The sequence below is a fragment of the Oncorhynchus tshawytscha genome, linkage group LG21, assembly GCF_018296145.1.
Source record: "Oncorhynchus tshawytscha isolate Ot180627B linkage group LG21, Otsh_v2.0, whole genome shotgun sequence".
Taxonomy (NCBI): domain Eukaryota; kingdom Metazoa; phylum Chordata; class Actinopteri; order Salmoniformes; family Salmonidae; genus Oncorhynchus; species Oncorhynchus tshawytscha.
The window spans coordinates 34,820,741-34,839,539 of NC_056449.1; the positions used below are offsets into that span (position 1 = coordinate 34,820,741).

The 18,799-nt window shown below is 49.4% G+C and overlaps 1 protein-coding gene across 4 annotated transcripts in view; it reads right to left on the bottom strand.

The window, feature by feature from the left end:
• LOC112220583 (glutamate receptor 3-like) overlaps window positions 1-18,799 on the bottom strand; it is a 336,694-nt gene that overhangs the window by 27,066 nt on the left and 290,829 nt on the right. For all 4 annotated transcript variants that reach the window (XM_042303401.1, XM_042303400.1, XM_042303402.1 and 1 more), the window contains exons 11-12: window positions 13,965-14,338; window positions 10,506-10,704 (exon numbers count right to left, since the gene is read on the bottom strand). In XM_042303401.1, coding sequence (XP_042159335.1) covers window positions 10,506-10,704; window positions 13,965-14,338 — 573 coding nt within the window. The remainder of the gene's footprint in view (window positions 1-10,505; window positions 10,705-13,964; window positions 14,339-18,799) is intronic.

Consider the following 18,799-nt stretch of genomic DNA (forward strand, 5'->3'; position numbering starts at 1 on the left):
TTACTAGTGCAACGCTCTAACCACTAGGCTACCCTGCTGCCCCATATGTATATATATATATATATATGTTGAAGAGGGTGGGGCTTCAGCTCCATCCCTGTCTCACCCCACGGCCCTGTGTGAAGAAATGTGTGTTTTTTTGTGCAATTTTAACCGCACACTTGTTGTTTGTGTACATGGATTTTATAATGTCGTATGTTTTGCCCCCAACACCACTTTCCATCAATTTATACAGCAGACCCTCATGCCAAATTGAGTCGAATACTTTTTTTAAATCAACAAAGCATGAGAAGACTTTGCCTTTGTTTTGGTTTGTTTGGTTGTCAATTAGGGTGTGCAGGGTGAATACATGGTCTGTTGTACGGTAATTTGGTAAAAAGCCAATTTGACATTTCCCCAGTACTTTGTTTTCATTGAGGAAATGTACGAGTCTGCTGTTAATGATAATGCAGAGGATTTTCCCAAGGTTACTGTTGACGCATATCCCACAGTAGTTATTGGGGTCAAATGTGTCTCCACTTTTGTGGATTGGGGTAATCAGTCCTTGGTTCCAAATATTGGGGAAGATGCCAGAGCTAAGGATGATGTTAAAGAGTTTTAGTATAGCCAATTGGAATTTGTTGTCTGTATATTTGATCATTTCATTAAGGATACCATCGACACCACAGGCCTTTTTGGGTTGGAGGGTTTTTATTTTGTCCTGTAACTCATTCAATGTAATTGGAGAATCCAGTGGGTTCTGGTAGTCTTTAATAGTTGATTCTAAGATTTGTATTTGATCATGTATATGTTTTTGCTCTTTATTCCATGTTATAGAGCCAAAACGATTGGAGAAGTGGTTTACCCATACATCCCCATTTTGGATAGATAATTCCTCGTGTTGTTGTTTGTTTAGTGTTTTCCAATTTTCCCAGAAGTGGTTAAAATCTATGGATTCTTCAATTACATTGAGCTGATTTCTGTCGTGCTGTTCCTTCTTTTTCCGTAGTGTATTTCTGTATTGTTTTAGAGATTCACTTCTCTCTGTCTCTCTTTCTCTCTCTCTGTGTGTCTCTCTCTCTGTCTCCCTCTCTCTGTCTCTGTGTCTCTGTCTCTTTCTCTGTCTCTGTGTCTCCGTGTCTCTGTGTCTCTGTCTCTTTCTCTCTGTCTCTCTGTCTCTTTCTCTCTGTCTCTCTCTCTCTCTCTCTCTCTCTCTCTCTTCATCTGAAGTTCGGCAGGACGCTCCGAGAGCCCTTCTCCTCCTTGGAGGTTATCTCTATCTCACACCCAGCCTGTCATTCCTTTTGTCAGGCTCTCCCTTTATGCAAAAAGCCTGTAATCTCTGCTGTAGGAGGCTCCCCTTCCCTTACCCAGCACCATACCCAAACACACTGACAAGAGCTGGGGGACTGATGTTTTTTGGTGCACAATGGATTGCAGTGAGCTACGGTCTACCCTTTTGTACTTCTTTGCATTTGAAGTCTCTCTTTCCGGTTCAGGATACATCTCTCCACCTTTCCTCCCCATCCTCCCTCCCTCTTCTCTCTCCCCCCTCTCCTCCCTCCCTCTCCTCCTTTCCTCCTATCCTCCCTCCCTCTCCTCCCTCCCTCCCTCTCCCTCCCTCCCTCCTTTCCTCCTGTCCACCCTCCCTCTCCCTCCCTCTCCTCCTTTCCTCCTGTCCACCCTCCCTTTACCCCTCCCTCCCTCTCCTCCCCTTCCCCCCCTCTCCCCTCCCTCCGTTTCCCTCCCTCTCCTCCTTTCCCCCTCCCTCCCTCCCTTTACTCCCTCCCCCTCCCCCTCTCCTCCCTCCATCTACTCCTTTCATACTGTCCTCCCTCCCTCCCCCCTCTCCTCCCCAAATCTACTCCTTCCCTCTCCTCCTTTCCTACCTCCCTCTCCTCCTTTCCTCCCTCCCTCTCCTCATTTCCTCCTGTTCTCCCTCTCTTCCCCGCCTCTACTCCCTCCCCTCCCCCCCCCTCTACTCTCCCCGTGTCCTCCTTTCGTCCCTCCCTCTCCTCCCCCTCTACTCTCCCCTCTCCTCCTTTCCTCCGGTTCTCCCTCTCTTCCCTCCCTCTACCCTCCCCCTCTCCTCCTTTCTTTCCTCCTGTTCTCCATCTCTTTCCCCCTCTACTCCCTCCCTCCCATGCCCCCTCTACTCTCCCCCTCTCCTCCTTTCCTCCTTCCCTCTCCTCCTTTCCTCCTCTCCTCCCTCCCCTTCTCCCCCCTTCTTCTCCCCCTCCCTCTCCTCCTTTCCTTCTATCCTCCCTCCCTCTCCTCCCCCTCTACTCCCTCCCTCTCCTCCTTTCCTCCAGTCCTCCCTCCCTCTCCTCCCTCCCTCTACTCACCACCCTCATCAAGGCTCCACCCAATCTGCCCACTCTAACCTGGCCAGTGTCCTGTTATATGTATTCTAACCTGTAGGGGGTCCACTCACTGCCCAGAGTGGGTGGAAAACGTGCTTTTGTGATGAAATGTCACTTCCTTATGTTATAAAATGCATTTTACCAAGACAAATGATTTATTAGTGTTCTGAATCATTTAGTGGGGGTTTTATCTAAAATATCAATAACATTAGATCCATGATGAACCCGTTTCTTTTTATCCTGAAAAATTCCATAATCCTTGCTAATGACACACATACCCATAACATGATGCAGCCACCACCTTACTTGAAAATATGAAGAGTGGTACACAGGGATGTGTTATGTTGCATTTGGCCCAAATATAATGCTTTGAATTCAGGATATGAAGTTAATTCGTTTGCCACATTTTCTTGCAGTTTTACTTTAGTGCCTTATTGCGAAAAGGGTCAGACTAGAGAGGAGAGACTGGAGAGGGACAGAATGGAGAGACTGGAGAGGGACAGAATGGAGAGACTGGAGAGGGACAGACTGCAGAGGAGAAGCTAGAGAGGGACAGAATGGAGAGACTGGAGAGGGACAGAATGGAGAGACTGAAGAGGGACAGAATGGAGAGGCTGGAGAGGGACAGAGTGGAGAGGAGAGGCTGGAGACGGACAGAATGGAGAGACTGGAGAAGGACAGAGTGGAGAGACTGGAGAGGGACAGACTGGAGAGACTGGAGAGGGACAGAATGGAGAGACTGGAGAGGGACAGAATGGAGAGGAGAGGCTGGAGGGGGACAGAGTGGAGAGACTGGAGAGGGACAGAGTGGAGAGGAAAGGCTGGAGAGGGACAGAATGGAGAGACTGGAGAGGGACAGAATGGAGAGACTGGAGAGGGACAGAGTGGAGAGACTGGAGGGGGACAGAATGGAGAGACTGGAGAGGGACAGAATGGAGAGACTGGAGAGGGACAGCATGGAGAGGCGAGGCTGGAGAGGGACAGAGTGGAGAGAAAGGCTGGAGAGGGACAGAGTGGAGAGAATGGAGAGGGACAGAGTGGAGAGGAGAGGCTGGAGAGGGACAGAATGGAGAGGCTGGAGAGGGACAGAGTGGAGAGGAGAGGCTGGAGAGGGACAGAATGGAGAGGCTGGAGAGGGACAGAGTGGAGAGGAGAGGCTGGAGAGGGACAGAATGGAGAGGCTGGAGAAGGACAGAATGGAGAGGCTGGAGAGGGACAGAGTGGAGAGACTGGAGAGGGACAGAGTGTAGAGGAGAGGGACAGAGTGTAGAGGAGAGGCTGGAGAGGGACAGAATGGAGAGGCTGAGGAGGGAAAGAGTGGAGAGACTGGAGAGGAACAGAATGGAGAGGCTGGAGAGGGACATAGTGGAGAGGCTGGAGAGGAACAGAATGGAGAGGCTGGAGAGGGACAGAGTGGAGAGGCTGGAGAGGGACAGAGTGGAGAGGAGAGGCTGGAGAGGGACAGATTGGAGAGGCGGGAGAGGGACAGAGTGGAGAGTCTGGAGAGGGACAGAGTGGAGAGGAGAGGCTGGAGAGGGACAGATTGGAGAGGCTGGAGAGGGACAGAGTGGAGAGTCTGGAGAGGGACAGAGTGGAGAGGAGAGGCTGGAGAGGGACAGATTGGAGAGGCGGGAGAGGGACAGAGTGTAGAGTCTGGAGAGGGACAGAGTGGAGAGGAGAGGCTGGAGAGGGACAGATTGGAGAGGAGAGGCTGGAGAGGGACAGAGTGGAGAGGAGAGGCTGGAGAGGGACAGAATGGAGAGCAGAGACTGGAGAGGGACAGAATGGAGAGACTGGAGAGGGACAGAATGGAGAGACTGGAGAGGAGAAGCTGGAGAGGGACAGAATGGAGAGACTGGAGAAGGACAGAGTGGAGAGGAGAGGCTTGAGAGGGACAGAATGGAGAGGCTGGAGAGGGACAGAATGGAGAGGCTGGAGAGGGACAGAGTGGAGAGGAGATGCTGGAGAGGGACAGAGTGGAGAGGAGAGGCTGGAGAGGGACAGATTGGAGAGCAGAGGCTGGAGAGGGACAGAGTGTAGAGGCGAGGCTGGAGAGGGACAGAGTGGAGAGGAGAGGCTGGAGAGGGACAGAGTGGAGAGGAGAGGCTGGAGAGGGACAGAATGGAGAGGGAGGAGAGGGACAGAGTGGACAGGAGAGGCTGGAGAGGGACAGAGTGGAGAGGAGAGGCTGGAGAGGGACAGAGTGGAGAGGAGAGACTGGAGAGGGACAGAGTGGAGAGGAGAGGCTGGAGAGGGAGGCTGGAGAGGGACAGAGTGGAGAGGAGAGGCTGGAGAGGGACAGAGTGGAGAGGAGAGACTGGAGAGGGACAGAGTGGAGAGGAGAGGAGAGGCTGGAGAGAGAGGCTGGAGAGGGACAGAGTGGAGAGGAGAGTCTGGAGAGGGACAGAGTGGAGAGGAGAGGCTGGAGAGGAACAGAATGGAGAGGCTGGAGAGGGACAGAGTGGAGAGGCTGGAGAGGAACAGAATGGAGAGGCTGGAGAGGGACAGAGTGGAGAGGCTGTAGAGGGACAGAGTGGAGAGGAGAAGAGAGGCTGGAGAGAGAGGCTGGAGAGGGACAGAGTGGAGAGGAGAGTCTGGAGAGGGACAGAGTGGAGAGGAGAGGCTGGAGAGGGACAGAGTGGAGAGGAGAGGCTGGAGAGAGAGGCTGGAGAGGGACAGAGTGGAGAGGAGAGACTGGAGAGGGACAGAGTGGAGAGTAGAGGCTGGAGAGGGACAGAATGGAGAGGCTGGAGAGGGACAGAGTGGAGAGTCTGGACAGGGACAGAGCGGAGAGGAGAGGCTGGAGAGGGACAGAGTGGAGAGTAGAGGCTGGAGAGGGACAGAGTGGAGAGGAGAGGCTGGAGAGGGACAGAGTGGAGAGTAGGGGCTGGAGAGGGACAGAGTGGAGAGTCTGGAGAGGGACAGAGCGGAGAGGAGAGGCTGGAGAGGGACAGAGTGGAGAGTAGAGGCTGGAGAGGGACAGAGTGGAGAGGAGAGGCTGGAGAGGGACAGAGTGGAGAGTAGAGGCTGGAGAGGGACAGAGTGGAGAGGAGAGGCTGGAGAGGGACAGAGTGGAGAGTAGAGGCTGGAGAGGGAGTACCCAGACTGGGTAGGCTAGTCTGAATAAGAAGCACAGCCAGGAGAGAGGAGAACCCTGCAGCCGTCCACTGGGCTCACCAGCCCTGTTTCTCCCTCTCTCCACTGTCAGCTGTCCCATTTGATGACAGGAGGAGAGGAGAGGAGGAGAGATCAGGGATATCTGGATACACTAACTGTGTACAAAATTGGGAAATTATTTTCTAAAAATGGAGACAGTCTACAGGGCTACATGTACTGTGAATGTAGTTTACTTGCGGGAGAGAGGACGCTTTTTGATGTTTATAGATGTTATCATAGATGTTAGCTATCATCTTGGGGATGATGAACACATTCGTGGGAAATGATTCACCCTACGTTTTGCTGCACCCTTTCCTTGCAGATAGAAAGACAGCTATGGGGGATTTTAAGCTGTGACTGACAGTAGGAGCCTCTTGACGGGGAAAGCTTGTCAAAATCAGGCAGGAGTGAGTTCCAGATCATAGGTCCTCTGAAGGGGATTATTTATTGAGAATGGTCTGTTCTTGAATGTGGGTGACGTAGCTGTTTGTTTCTTTGCTGAGTAATTATGGAATTCATATGTGATGGTGAAATAGTTTTTTGATGAAAGATCATTTATTTAAAGAGCCGTTTAACAAATTGAGCAACTCGAAGTTATTTAATTAGATAAATATTCAGGAGTCCTAATTGTTTGAAAAGTGATGCTAATGATATTATTTTTACAGAGCGTTTCTGCAGGCGATATATTGATAGTCATTTGGTAAGGTGTGTGCTGGCCCCTGTTACAGTAACTGATGAATGGGAAGATCATTGTGTGATAGAGACTAAGAGCAGTGCTTCTGTTTAGAAGACATCTCATTTTGACATGTATCCCTATATTTATTTGCCATTTTAGAAGTTATTGACTTCATGTGTGGTTTCCATGACAACTTATCATCAATCAAAACACCAAGAAAGCGCGTTGTACAGGCTTGATCAACTGGTATATTATCAATATGGACCCCTATTGGATTCTCTGCTCTTTGGACGGGGGGGGGGTCTTTTTCTTTGAAAGTCACATAATGCTTTCTATCGTTTAGTGGGAGTGAGAAACTTTCCAAACACACACGACATTATGAAGTTCTGCTGTGCTCTCCAGCCTCACTGTACCTTTCTATAAAAAGAAGCCAGGTGAATTCATCAAATATAAAAGCCGGAGTGTCAGAGGACGATGACATAATTAATTCTGTTTGAAATGTTGTGACTGATTTAAAGATTCCAGCTGGGATCTACCGCATGGGATTAATTAGACCCAAATGTGGTTCCCGAAAAACACACACACACGCACACACACACGCGCACGCGCGCGCACGCACGCACGCACGCACACACACACCACACACACACACACACACGCACGCACGCACACACACACACACACACACACACACACACACACACACACACCACACACACCACACACACACACACACACACACCACACACACACACACACGCACGCACGCACGCACGCACGCACACACACACACACACACACGTACTTAGGCATAAATAAATTACAATGAGAGAAAAGCATTATGTAAAGTTAGTGTGGGAGAGGTGGAAAAATGTTTGTTATCGATCAATAATGACAAAGCTCCTGGCGTTGACAAATTAGATGGAAAGCTACTGAGGATGGTAGCTGACTCTATAGCCACTCCTACCTGTCATATCTTTAATCTGAGCCCAGAGGAAAGTCTTTGTCCTCAGGCCTGGAGGGAAGCTAAAGTCATTCCACTACCCAAGAATGGCAAAGCAGTCTTTACTGGTTCTAACAGCAGACCTATCAGCCTGCTGCCAGCTCTTGGTAAACTGTTGGGAAAATAATGGTGTTTGACCAAATGCAATACTATTTCTCTGTAAACATATTAACAACAAATTTTCAGCATGCATAGAGTAGGGCACTCAACGTGTACTGCACTGACATAAATACATAATAACACAATTGTGAGAGCTGTACTGTTAGAATTCAGTGCAACTGTCAATATTATTGACAATAACCCATTGTTGAGAAAACTTGTGTTATGGCTTTTCAACCTCTGCCATTTATTGGAATCAGAGCTACAGTGTATGTCTCCAATATAACTCACATTGTTTACTTTAATGGAAGCTTCTCTAATGTCAAACATGTAAAGTGTGGTGTACCACAGGGCAGCTCTCTAGGCCCTCTACTCTTTTCAATGTTTTACAAAAACCTGCCTCTGGCATTATACAAAGTGTGTGTGTCCATCTATGCTGATGATTCAACCATATATGCATCAGCAACCATAGCTGGTGAAGTAACTGAAATCCTTAACAAAGAGTTGCATTCCATTTTGGAAGGGGTGGCTAGTAATAAACTGGTCCTGAACATCTCTAAAACTAAGAGCATTGTATTTGGTACAAATCATTCCCCAAGTTCTAGACCTCAGCTGAATCTGGTAATGAATGGTGTGGCTGTTGAAGAAGGTGATGAGACTAAATTACTTGGTTTTACCTTAGATTGTGAACTGTCATGGTCAAAACATATAGATTCAATGGTTGTAAAGATGGGGAGTGGTCTGTCCGTAACAAAGAGATGCACTGCTTTTTTTTACAAAAAAAAGTCCTAGTTAAGCTGCAGCTGACCCAGAACAGAGCAGCAGGTCTTGTTCTTCATTGTAATCTGAGGGCTGATATATAATCTATGCTGCCAGTCTCTCTTGGATGAGAGTTGAGGAGCGACTGACTGCATCACTTGTTTTTATAAGAAACATGAATGTGTTGGAAATGTCTAACTGTTTGCTTAGTCACTGACACACACACTTGCCCCGCCAGTTGTGCCACTCGGGGTCTTTCACAGTCCCCAGGTCCAGGACAAATTCAAGAAAATACACAGTATTATACAGAGTCATGAATGCATGGAACCTCCTTCCATCTAATATAAATATATATATGCAGCATAAGTAAACAGTAAAACCACACAGACACAACACACACAACCACACACACACACACCAACACACACCAACACACACACACACACACACACACACACACACACACACACACACACACACAGAACTTGAGCCCATTAATCAGTGTTTTTTTCTCTCCAGTTTTAATTAAAGTCCTGGGAACAACGTGACACACCTCATATCCACTCTGAAGGCTCCGGCAGGAACTAGGACACACCTCATATCCACTCTGAAGGCTCCGGCAGGAACTAGGACACACCTCATATCCACTCTGAAGGCTCCGGCAGGAACTAGGACACACCTCATATCCACTCTGAAGGCTCCGGCAGGAACTAGGACACACCTCATATCCACTCTGAAGGCTCCGGCAGGAACTAGGACACACCTCATATCCACTCTGAAGGCTCCGGCAGGAACTAGGACACACCTCATATCCACTCTGAAGGCTCCGGCAGGAACTAGGACACACCTCATATCCACTCTGAAGGCTCCGGCAGGAACTAGGACACTCATCATATGGAACACGTGAAATCTGTCTTCAGCTTCCCAACCAGGCCTCAGTAAGTGTGTGTGTCTTTTACAGTATTCATTATCCATGTTCGTCCCTGGCTGTGTCCACTGTTCTGCACATTACATACACATTCGCTAATTGCCACTTCTCATAACAAGATATAAGGTTTTAGTACACCCACTCTCTCTCTCCGTCGTCTCATTGCCTCAACAGTACTTGAACTTTTAAACTACATCATAACATATTCCCAACAGCATTTAATATGTTATACTATAAATATAGGTTATAAATACCAAATGATTATAAACATAATTATCCATGATCATAACAATGTGTTACAGTACATTCTAATGTACCTCCTCCACAATTGAGTTGCTACTTCTTGCAAGATGTCCACACTGTTTCAATTCACTTGCTCTAATACCCACTGTTGGCCCTAGCTATATATTCCAGTATCACAGTGATGTGTTATAGTACATTGTAATCAAACTCCTCCACTCTGGCACAATGCGCTGTGTTGTATTGTATGTAGGCTGATAAGGGGATGGATGAACTCTCGGATGAGAATTTGGTTAATCATTTATAACTTAATTGGCTCGTCGGTCCCCCTCTGCCGGCGGATACATGGCTTCCTTCCATCTCCTCTGTTTGGACTGGAGATCTTCAGCTCCAATTTACCATGCAGCCGCAGCCAGCTTATTAGGTTTGGTGAGCTGACCCCTCTGAGTTACTGTAGGGCTGATGTGGACTCTCTGATTAGAGAGTGTGTGTGTACATGCGTGTGTGTGTGTGTGTACGTGCGTGCGTGTGCGTGTGCGCATGCGCGTGCGTGTGTGTGAGTTAGACACGTCATTAGCAATCAGACTTTCTGCTGATCAGACTAACTGTCTCAAAAGACCAACATAACTAAATTGCCACTGCATAAAATCCCCATTCATGTGTCGTCACGTTTCAAGAAGCACTTTACATGCTCCTCCGTACCCCGACATTATGACATGTTCTGTGGTTTTGACTGAAATACGGGATGGCTTTTGTCAGAGATACCGTGTTGACGGTAGTAAATGGAAGTGTACAGCTGTACTGAAGAGGTTTCAGGGACTTGGTTTCAGTTAAGAACAAATTCTTATTTACAATGGCGGCCTGGAAACAGTGGGTTAACTGCCTTGTTTAGGGGCAGAACAACAGATCTTTACCTTGTCGGCTCTGGGATTCAATCTAGTAGCATTACGGTTACTGGACCAACACTCTAACCACCAGGCTACCTGCCACCCAATGATATCAGACCAAAACACTCTCTTTTTACAATGTATTCTGCCACAGAACTTGCCGATTGACCATTTGTACTAAAACTAGCCGACCAGCCAGTTGTACCGAGTTCCCAGCAGTAATTGCTGAAGGTCAAATCCTAACTTTCACTTAAGTCATGCATTGATGTCAATGGGAGAATAAGTGAAAATGTGACTTTAAGTGGATGATAGGATTGGCCCCTGAATGACTAGTTGACCTAGATGATCAACCCGGTGTACCAACTAGCTGATGGACCTGTTGTTAGCAACAGCATTCCGATGTTCCGTTACTCACCCTAAAGAACTCTTTGGTGGAACCGGCATCCAGAGTTCCGTAGGCGATCTCAGTCTGTTTAGCCAGGTCTTCAGCACTTTCTATGGGGGAGACCATCCTCTCCACTGTGAGGAAAGCAGCCAAGTTGGCCGTATAGGACGAGATGATGATGAGAGTGAAAAACCACCACACGCCTCCTACTATTCTCCCTGATAGGGACCTGAGAGACAGAGGTAGAGAGAGAGGGGTAGAGAGGGGTAGAGAGAGAGAGGTAGAGAGAGAGAGAGAGAGAGAGAGAGGTTGAGAGAGAGAGAGAGAGAGGTAGAGGTAGAGAGAGAGAGAGATAGCGAGAGAGAGGTAGAGAGAGAGAGAGATGGAGGGAGAGAGAGAGAGAGAGAGAGAGAGAGACAGAGGTAGAGAGATATAGAGAGAGTGAGAGAGAGAGAGAGATGGAGGGAGAGAGAGATTTAACATTTTGTACATTTTTATTGTTTATTCCACTTTTGTTCATTATCTACTTCACTTGCTTTGGCAATGTTAACATATGTTTCCCATGACAATAAAGCCCTTTAATTTGACGTTTTAATTGAATTGAGAGAGAGGTAGAGCAAGAGAGAGGTAGAGAGAGAGGGGGGAGAGAGAGGTAGAGGAGAGATATAGAGAGAGAAAGAATAGAAAGAATGAGAAAAGGGGGAGTAAAAGAGAGGTGGAGATACAGAGAGAGAGAGAGAGAGAGGCAGGAAGAGAGAGTGAGATAGATAAACAGAGAGAAACAAGGAAACAGAGAGAGGAGAAGAGGGGGAGCATTAACAACACATTAGAGAGATGTGCCATTAGCAGAGCTTGTAAACCCACTGCACCTAATGCTACAGACACAGCTCACTGGAACGTCATCCTTTAAGCCCATAAAAACCTTGGTTAGCCTGGCTTTAAAAACCTAAAGCTGTGTCACTATATTACAATACAATTTTAAACTGTGAAACTACCCTGGAGTCCGGGAATATATCACACAACAAGGTGCTGGACTGTAGATGTACAGTTTGCGCTACTGCACCAATGCACCTAGCCTGTTACAGTAGGACTGACAGCTCACTGGAACACAGTCTTTTACAGTGGCCTGTTACAGTATGACTGACACATCTCAATGGAACAGTCTTTTACAGTGGCCTGTTACAGTATGACTGACAGCTCACTGGAACACAGTCTTTTACAGAGGCCTGTTACAGTATGACTGACAGCTCACTGGAACACAGTCTTTTACAGTAGACTGTTACAGTATGACTGACAGCTCACTGGAACACAGTCTTTTACAGTGGCCTGTTACAGTATGACTGACACATCTCAATGGAACACAGTCTTTTACAGTGGCCTGTTACAGTATGACTGACAGCTCACTGGAACACAGTCTTTTACAGTAGACTGTTACAGTATGACTGACAGCTCACTGGAACACAGTCTTTTACAGTAGACTGTTACAGTATGACTGACACAGCTCACTAGTCTCTGACCCTATACACAGAATATCCAACAGTACATCCAACTTCAACTGAGAAACTGGGAGAATATGTGACATGGTCTTTTAGATATAGATGTCTTAATGATGTCATGTCATCCAGCTGAGTCATCACAGGCAGTGTATTCTGGGATCAGAAAGTGTAAGGTCAACCTAACCAGGCCTATAGCATGAGATCATGTGACCGTATAGACCCAAAGCCATAGCACAGAAGCATTGATCTTTTGGGCCATGGACATTATATGACCATTTCAGACACAAATGAGCCTAATAGCAGTAATACGTCTGTAATAAGTGCACTGTCAGATAGTGAAGTGCGGAAGCGAAGAACGTAGTGTGTCAGAGAAAACTCATTGTTTTAGGATGCTTGAACAACCCTCTGACTGATTGACCATAAAGATGGGCATGGGCATGATGTATAGCGTGGGAATAAAATACAACTGGCACACAGACACATGTTTCCATTTGAGTCATTAAGCAGACACTCTTATGCAGAGTGTGGCACCGTGTGTCGTACCGTGTGTCATACCGGGTGTTGTACCGTGTGTCGTACCGGGTGTCCTACCGGGTGTCGTACCGTGTGTTGTACTGGGTGTCACACCGTGTGTCGTACCGGGTGTCGTACCGTGTGTCGTACTGTGTGTCATACCGTGTGTCGTACTGTGTGTCATACCGTGTGTCGTGTCGCACCGTGTCGTACCATGTGTGTCGTACCAGGTGTCGTGTCGTACCGTGTGTCGTATCGTGTGTCATAACGTGTGTCGCACCGTGTGTCGTACCGGGTGTCACACCGTGTGTCGTCGTACTGTGTGTCGTACCGTGTGTCGTACCGTGTGTCGTAGCGTGTGTTGCACCGTGTGTCGCACCGTGTGTCCTAGCGTGTGTCGTACCGTGTGTCGTACCGTGTGTCGTACCGTGTGTCGTACCGTGTGTCGTAGCGTGTGTCGTACCATGTGTCGTACCATGTGTCGTAGCGTGTGTCGTAGCGTGTGTCGCACCGTGTGTCGCACCGGATGTCGTACCGTGTGTCGCACCGTGTGTCGTAGCGTGTGTCATACTGTGTGTCGTACCGTGTAGTCACACCGTGTGTCATACCCTGTGTCATACGCCGTGTCGTACACCGTGTCATACCGCGCGTCATACCTGGTGTCGTACTCCGTGTCATACCCCGTGTCGTACTCCGTGTCATACCCCGTGTCGCACCGCGTGTCGCACCGCGTGTCGTACCCCGAGTCGTACCCCGTGTCATACCCTGTGTCGCACCGCGTTTCACCGCGTGTCGTACCCTGTCTCCTACCGCGTTTCACCGCGTGTCGTACCCTGTCTCCTACCCCGTCTCCTACCCCGTGTCATACCCCGTGTCGTACCCCGTGTCATACCCCTTGTCGTACCCTGTGTCGCACCGTCTGTCATACCGCATGTCACACCCTGTGTCGTACCCCATGTCATACCCCGCGTCATACCCCGTGTCGCACCGCGTGTTCACACCGTGTCGCACCGCGTGTCGTACCCCGTGTCATACCCCGTGTCGCACCGCGTGTCGCACCGCACACACCCCGTGTCATACCGTGTGTCGCACCGCGTGTCGCACCGTGTCATACCCTGTGTCGTACCCCATGTCGCACCACGTGTCATACCCCATGTCGTACCCCTTGTCGTACCCCGTGTCATACCCCGTCTCATGATACAAGTCAGTACTCGACATCCATCCATGTCTGAGGACGTTGGGAGATGACGTGGAAACAGGCCACTAGGGGCAACAGTGAGCGCTGTTACACTGCCTCTGATTCCAAAGGTTGCATGTTCAAATCTAGGCATTGAACATTTGAAATCTGGAAGAACTTAGAAATGTAAATGTTTGAGAAACATGGATGAACTTCTGATTCTGATTCAAGACTATGAGAGCTGGTAGTGTCTTTCTACATCAGATCTACCCCATTGTATTTCTAGGTCAGCTTGTATCCTACCTGGGTGATATCTCACATCCTTGCTGCATGAAGGCTCCCAGAGAGAACCACAGAGAGTTGAAGATGCCAAAGTCGTTGGGAGGATCTGGAGGTGTCTGGGGGTCTTTGGTCTCATCCTGTTCATCCAGGTTCCACTCATAGGGGCTGAAGCGGCTGACCAGGAACAGGACCACACTCACACCGATGTAGGCGAACACGATACACATCCATATCTCATAGGCCAGCGGGTCCAGGAAGGAGAAGACACCTGGTTTAGACTTCTGGGGCTTCTTGATCATGATGGAGATGCCCAGAGACATGAAAGGCTTGGAGAAGTCGATCACCTCCTCTCGGACCAGGGTTATGGTGAGAGGTGCCACAGCTATATCTGCTCTCTGGAAACAGGGACACGTAGAGTGGGTTAGTTTGGTTCTGTCTCAGATATGGTTTTTAAACTAGATATTATGCATCATTTGAGGTAGAATTAAATAAAAATAAGTTTGATAAATAAAGGTCCTTACTTAACTTATAAACAGTTTTTGCAAGTTTCTTAAAATATTGGCCTACGGTTGTGCTTTATAGTCTCAAAGCGAACAAAACAAAACTACATGAAGGGAAAGGAAAAGCTTCTTCAGTCTGTACCTCAGGATGGTTTTAATCAACACAACAACAACATCCAAGAAATATCCTATATACCATGAATACAGTATGTGTAGCATGTGTACTACTATATACCATGAATACAGTATGTGTAGCATGTGTACTACTATATACCATGAATACAGTATGTGTAGCATGTGTACTACTATATAGAATGAATACAGTATGTGTAGCATGTGTACTACTATATAGAATGAATACAGTATGTGTAGCATGTGTACTACTATATACCATGAATACAGTATGTGTAGCATGTGTACTACTATATAGAATGAATACAGTATGTGTAGCATGTGTACTACTATATACCATGAATACAGTATGTGTAGCATGTGTACTACTATATACCATGAATACAGTATGTGTAGCATGTGTAAACTATATACCATGAATACAGTATGTGTAGCATGTGTACTACTATATACCATGAATACAGTATGTGTAGCATGTGTACTACTATATACCATGAATACAGTATGTGTAGCATGTGTACTACTATATACCATGAATACAGTATGTGTAGCATGTGTACTACTATATACCATGAATACAGTACGTGTAGCATGTGTACTACTATATAGAATGAATACAGTATGTGTAGCATGTGTACTACTATATAGAATGAATACAGTATGTGTAGCATGTGTACTACTATATACCATGAATACAGTATGTGTAGCGTGTACTACTATATACCATGAATACAGTATGTGTAGCATGTGTACTACTATATACCATGAATACAGTATGTGTAGCATGTGTACTACTATATACCATGAATACAGTACGTGTAGCATGTGTACTACTATATAGAATGAATACAGTATGTGTAGCATGTGTACTACTATATAGAATGAATACAGTATGTGTAGCATGTGTACTACTATATAGAATGAATACAGTATGTGTAGCATGTGTACTACTATATAGAATGAATACAGTATGTGTAGCATGTGTACTACTATATAGAATGAATACAGTATGTGTAGCATGTGTACTACACTGAGTAGAGAGTCTCAACACACACAAGAGATTAGAGAAGAGAGCTGAGAGGGAGAAAAAGGCGAAGATTGAAAGGCAAAAATATTTTCAAACATATCATGTTCACCCCCCCAGCCCCCAACCCCCCAACCCCCAACCCCCAACCCCCCAAAAAAAAAATATAGACACAGATTGGGCATAATTAGAAACACATAAATGGGTGTTTGTCAGATGTGAAATGATGTTGCACCCACATGGTGCAGTGTCTACCCCTGTCTCGTTAGTTTAAAGCTCTCAGACTGTGGGAGACTGATTGTGTCTAACCAGAGGGATGCTAAGAACAGGCTGGAAACTTTGCAGGACTACAAATAATAACATACATTACCCAAATCCATTTCCATGTATCTTTGGTTTATGAAACTCACAGTGAATGTCAACACATCATAACATAATTTGCATATAAATAGCTAATTATAGGTAATAAGTTATTTATTTGTAAGGCAGAGGAAAGCAGGGGAAATATCCCCAAAACAAACATATTCCCTGTGTCCCAAACGGCAGCCTATTTCCTATGGGCCCTGTCCAAAGTGGTGCACAGGTAGAGAATAGGGTGCCATTTGTGCTGTGGGATGCAGCCAAGGCTTTTCAGGACAAATGAATAATAGTTGCTGGTCATCTTTCTGTAACACAACAGTAAATAACTACACCAGTGTAACTGTTATGTAGGTATGTCTAACAGAACAGCTCTGATTTAAATTACAGCCTTTAAAATGGTGGGAGAAACACAGTAACCCTAAGGCTGTGTGAGTAAACCATTCCACTTCAGCATCCCTCCCTGCCTCCCTCCCTCCCTCCCATCCTCCCTGTCTCCCTCCCATCCCTCCCTCCCTGCCTCCCTCCCATCCCTCCCTCCCTGCCTCCCTCCCTGCCTCCCTCCCATCCTCCCTGTCTCCCTCCCATCCCTCTCTCCCTGTCTCCCTCCCTGCCTCCCTCCCATCCTCCCTGTCTCCCTCCCATCCCTCTCTCCCTGTCTCCCTCCCTGCCTCCCTCCCTCCCTCCCATCCTCCCTGCCTCCCTCCCTGTCTCCCTCCCTCCCTGTCTCCCTCCCATCCTCGCTGTCTCCCTCCCATCCTCCCTGTCTCCCTCCCATCCTCCCTGTCTCCCACCCTGTCTCCCTCCCTCCCTGTCTCCCTCCCATCCTCCCTGTCTCCCTCCCATCCTCCCTGTCTCCCTCCCATCCTCCCTGTCTCCCTCCCATCCTCCCTGCCTCCCTCCCTGTCTCCCTCCCATCCCTCCCTGCCTCCCTCCCTGTCTCCCTCCCATCCTCCCTGTCTCCCTCCCATCCCTCCCTCCCTGTCTCCCTCCCTGCCTCCCTGTCTCCCTCCCATCCCTCCCTCCCTGTCTCCCTCCCTCCCTGTCTCCCTCCCATCCTCCCTGTCTCCCTCCCATCCCTCCCTCCCTGTCTCCCTCCCTGCCTCCCTCCCTCCCTCCCTGTCTCCCTCCCTCCCTGTCTCCCTCCCATCCTCCCTGCCTCCCTCCCTGTCTCCCTCCCATCCCTCCCTGCCTCCCTCCCTGTCTCCCTCCCATCCTCCCTGTCTCCCTCCCTCCCTGTCTCCCTCCCATCCTCCCTGCCTCCCTCCCTCCCTGTTTCCCTCCCATCCTCCCTGTCTCCCTCCCTCCCTGTCTCCCTCCCATCCTCCCTGCCTCCCTCCCTGTCTCCCTCCCATCCCTCCCTGCCTCCCTCCCTGTCTCCCTCCCATCCTCCCTGCCTCCCTCCCTGTCTCCCTCCCATCCCTCCCTGCCTCCCTCCCTGTCTCCCTCCCATCCTCCCTGTCTCCCTCCCATCCTCCCTGTCTCCCTCCCATCCTCCCTGCCTCCCTCCCTGTCTCCCTCCCATCCCTCCCTGCCTCCCTCCCTGTCTCCCTCCCATCCTCCCTGTCTCCCTCCCATCCCTCCCTCCCTGTCTCCCTCCCTGCCTCCCTGTCTCCCTCCCATCCCTCCCTCCCTGTCTCCCTCCCTCCCTGTCTCCCTCCCCATCCTCCCTGTCTCCCTCCCATCCCTCCCTCCCTGTCTCCCTCCCTGCCTCCCTCCCTCCCTCCCTGTCTCCCTCCCTCCCTGTCTCCCTCCCATCCTCCCTGCCTCCCTCCCTGTCTCCCTCCCATCCCTCCCTGCCTCCCTCCCTGTCTCCCTCCCATCCTCCCTGTCTCCCTCCCTCCCTGTCTCCCTCCCATCCTCCCTGCCTCCCTCCCTCCCTGTCTCCCTCCCATCCTCCCTGTCTCCCTCCCTCCCTGTCTCCCTCCCATCCTCCCTGCCTCCCTCCCTGTCTCCCTCCCATCCCTCCCTGCCTCCCTCCCTGTCTCCCTCCCATCCTCCCTGTCTCCCTCCCATCCCTCCCTGCCTCCCTCCCTGTCTCCCTCCCATCCTCCCTGTCTCCCTCCCATCCCTCCCTCCCTGTCTCCCTCCCTGTCTCCCTCCCTGCCTCCCTCCCTGTCTCCCTCCCATCCTCCCTGTCTCCCTCCCATCCCTCCCTCCCTGTCTCCCTCCCATCCCTCCCTGCCTCCCTCCCTGTCTCCCTCCCATCCTCCCTGTCTCCCTCCCATCCCTCCCTCCCTGTCTCCCTCCCTGCCTCCCTCCCTCCCTGTCTCCCTCCCTGTCTCCCTCCCATCCTCCCTGTCTCCCTCCCATCCCTCCCTCCCTGTCTCCCTCCCTGCCTCCCTCCCTGTCTCCCTCCCATCCCTCCCTCCCTGTCTCCCTCCCATCCCTCCCTCCCTGTCTCCCTCCCATCCCTCCCTGCCTCCATCCCTGTCTCCCTCCCATCCTCCCTGTCTCCCTCCCATCCCTCCCTCCCTGTCTCCCTCCCTGCCTCCCTCCCTCCCTGCCTCCCTCCCTCCCTGTCTCCCTCCCTGTCTCCCTCCCTGTCTCCCTCCCATCCTCCCTGTCTCCCTCCCATCCCTCCCTCCCTGTCTCCCTCCCTGCCTCCCTCCCTCCCTCCCATCCCATTCACAGCGCCTCCAAGCCTGGAAGAGATGAGACAAACGTTTTTGTCATCTACATTATTTTAATCTCCCAAAGTTCCCTTTCATCTTTTTCTCTTATTTATGTATTTCTTTCTGTCTCTTTCTTTCTCTCGTTCTTTCTGTCTCTTTCTTTCTCTCGTTCTTTCTGTCTCTTTCTTTCTCTCGTTCTTTCTGTCTCTTTCTTTCTCTCGCTCTTTC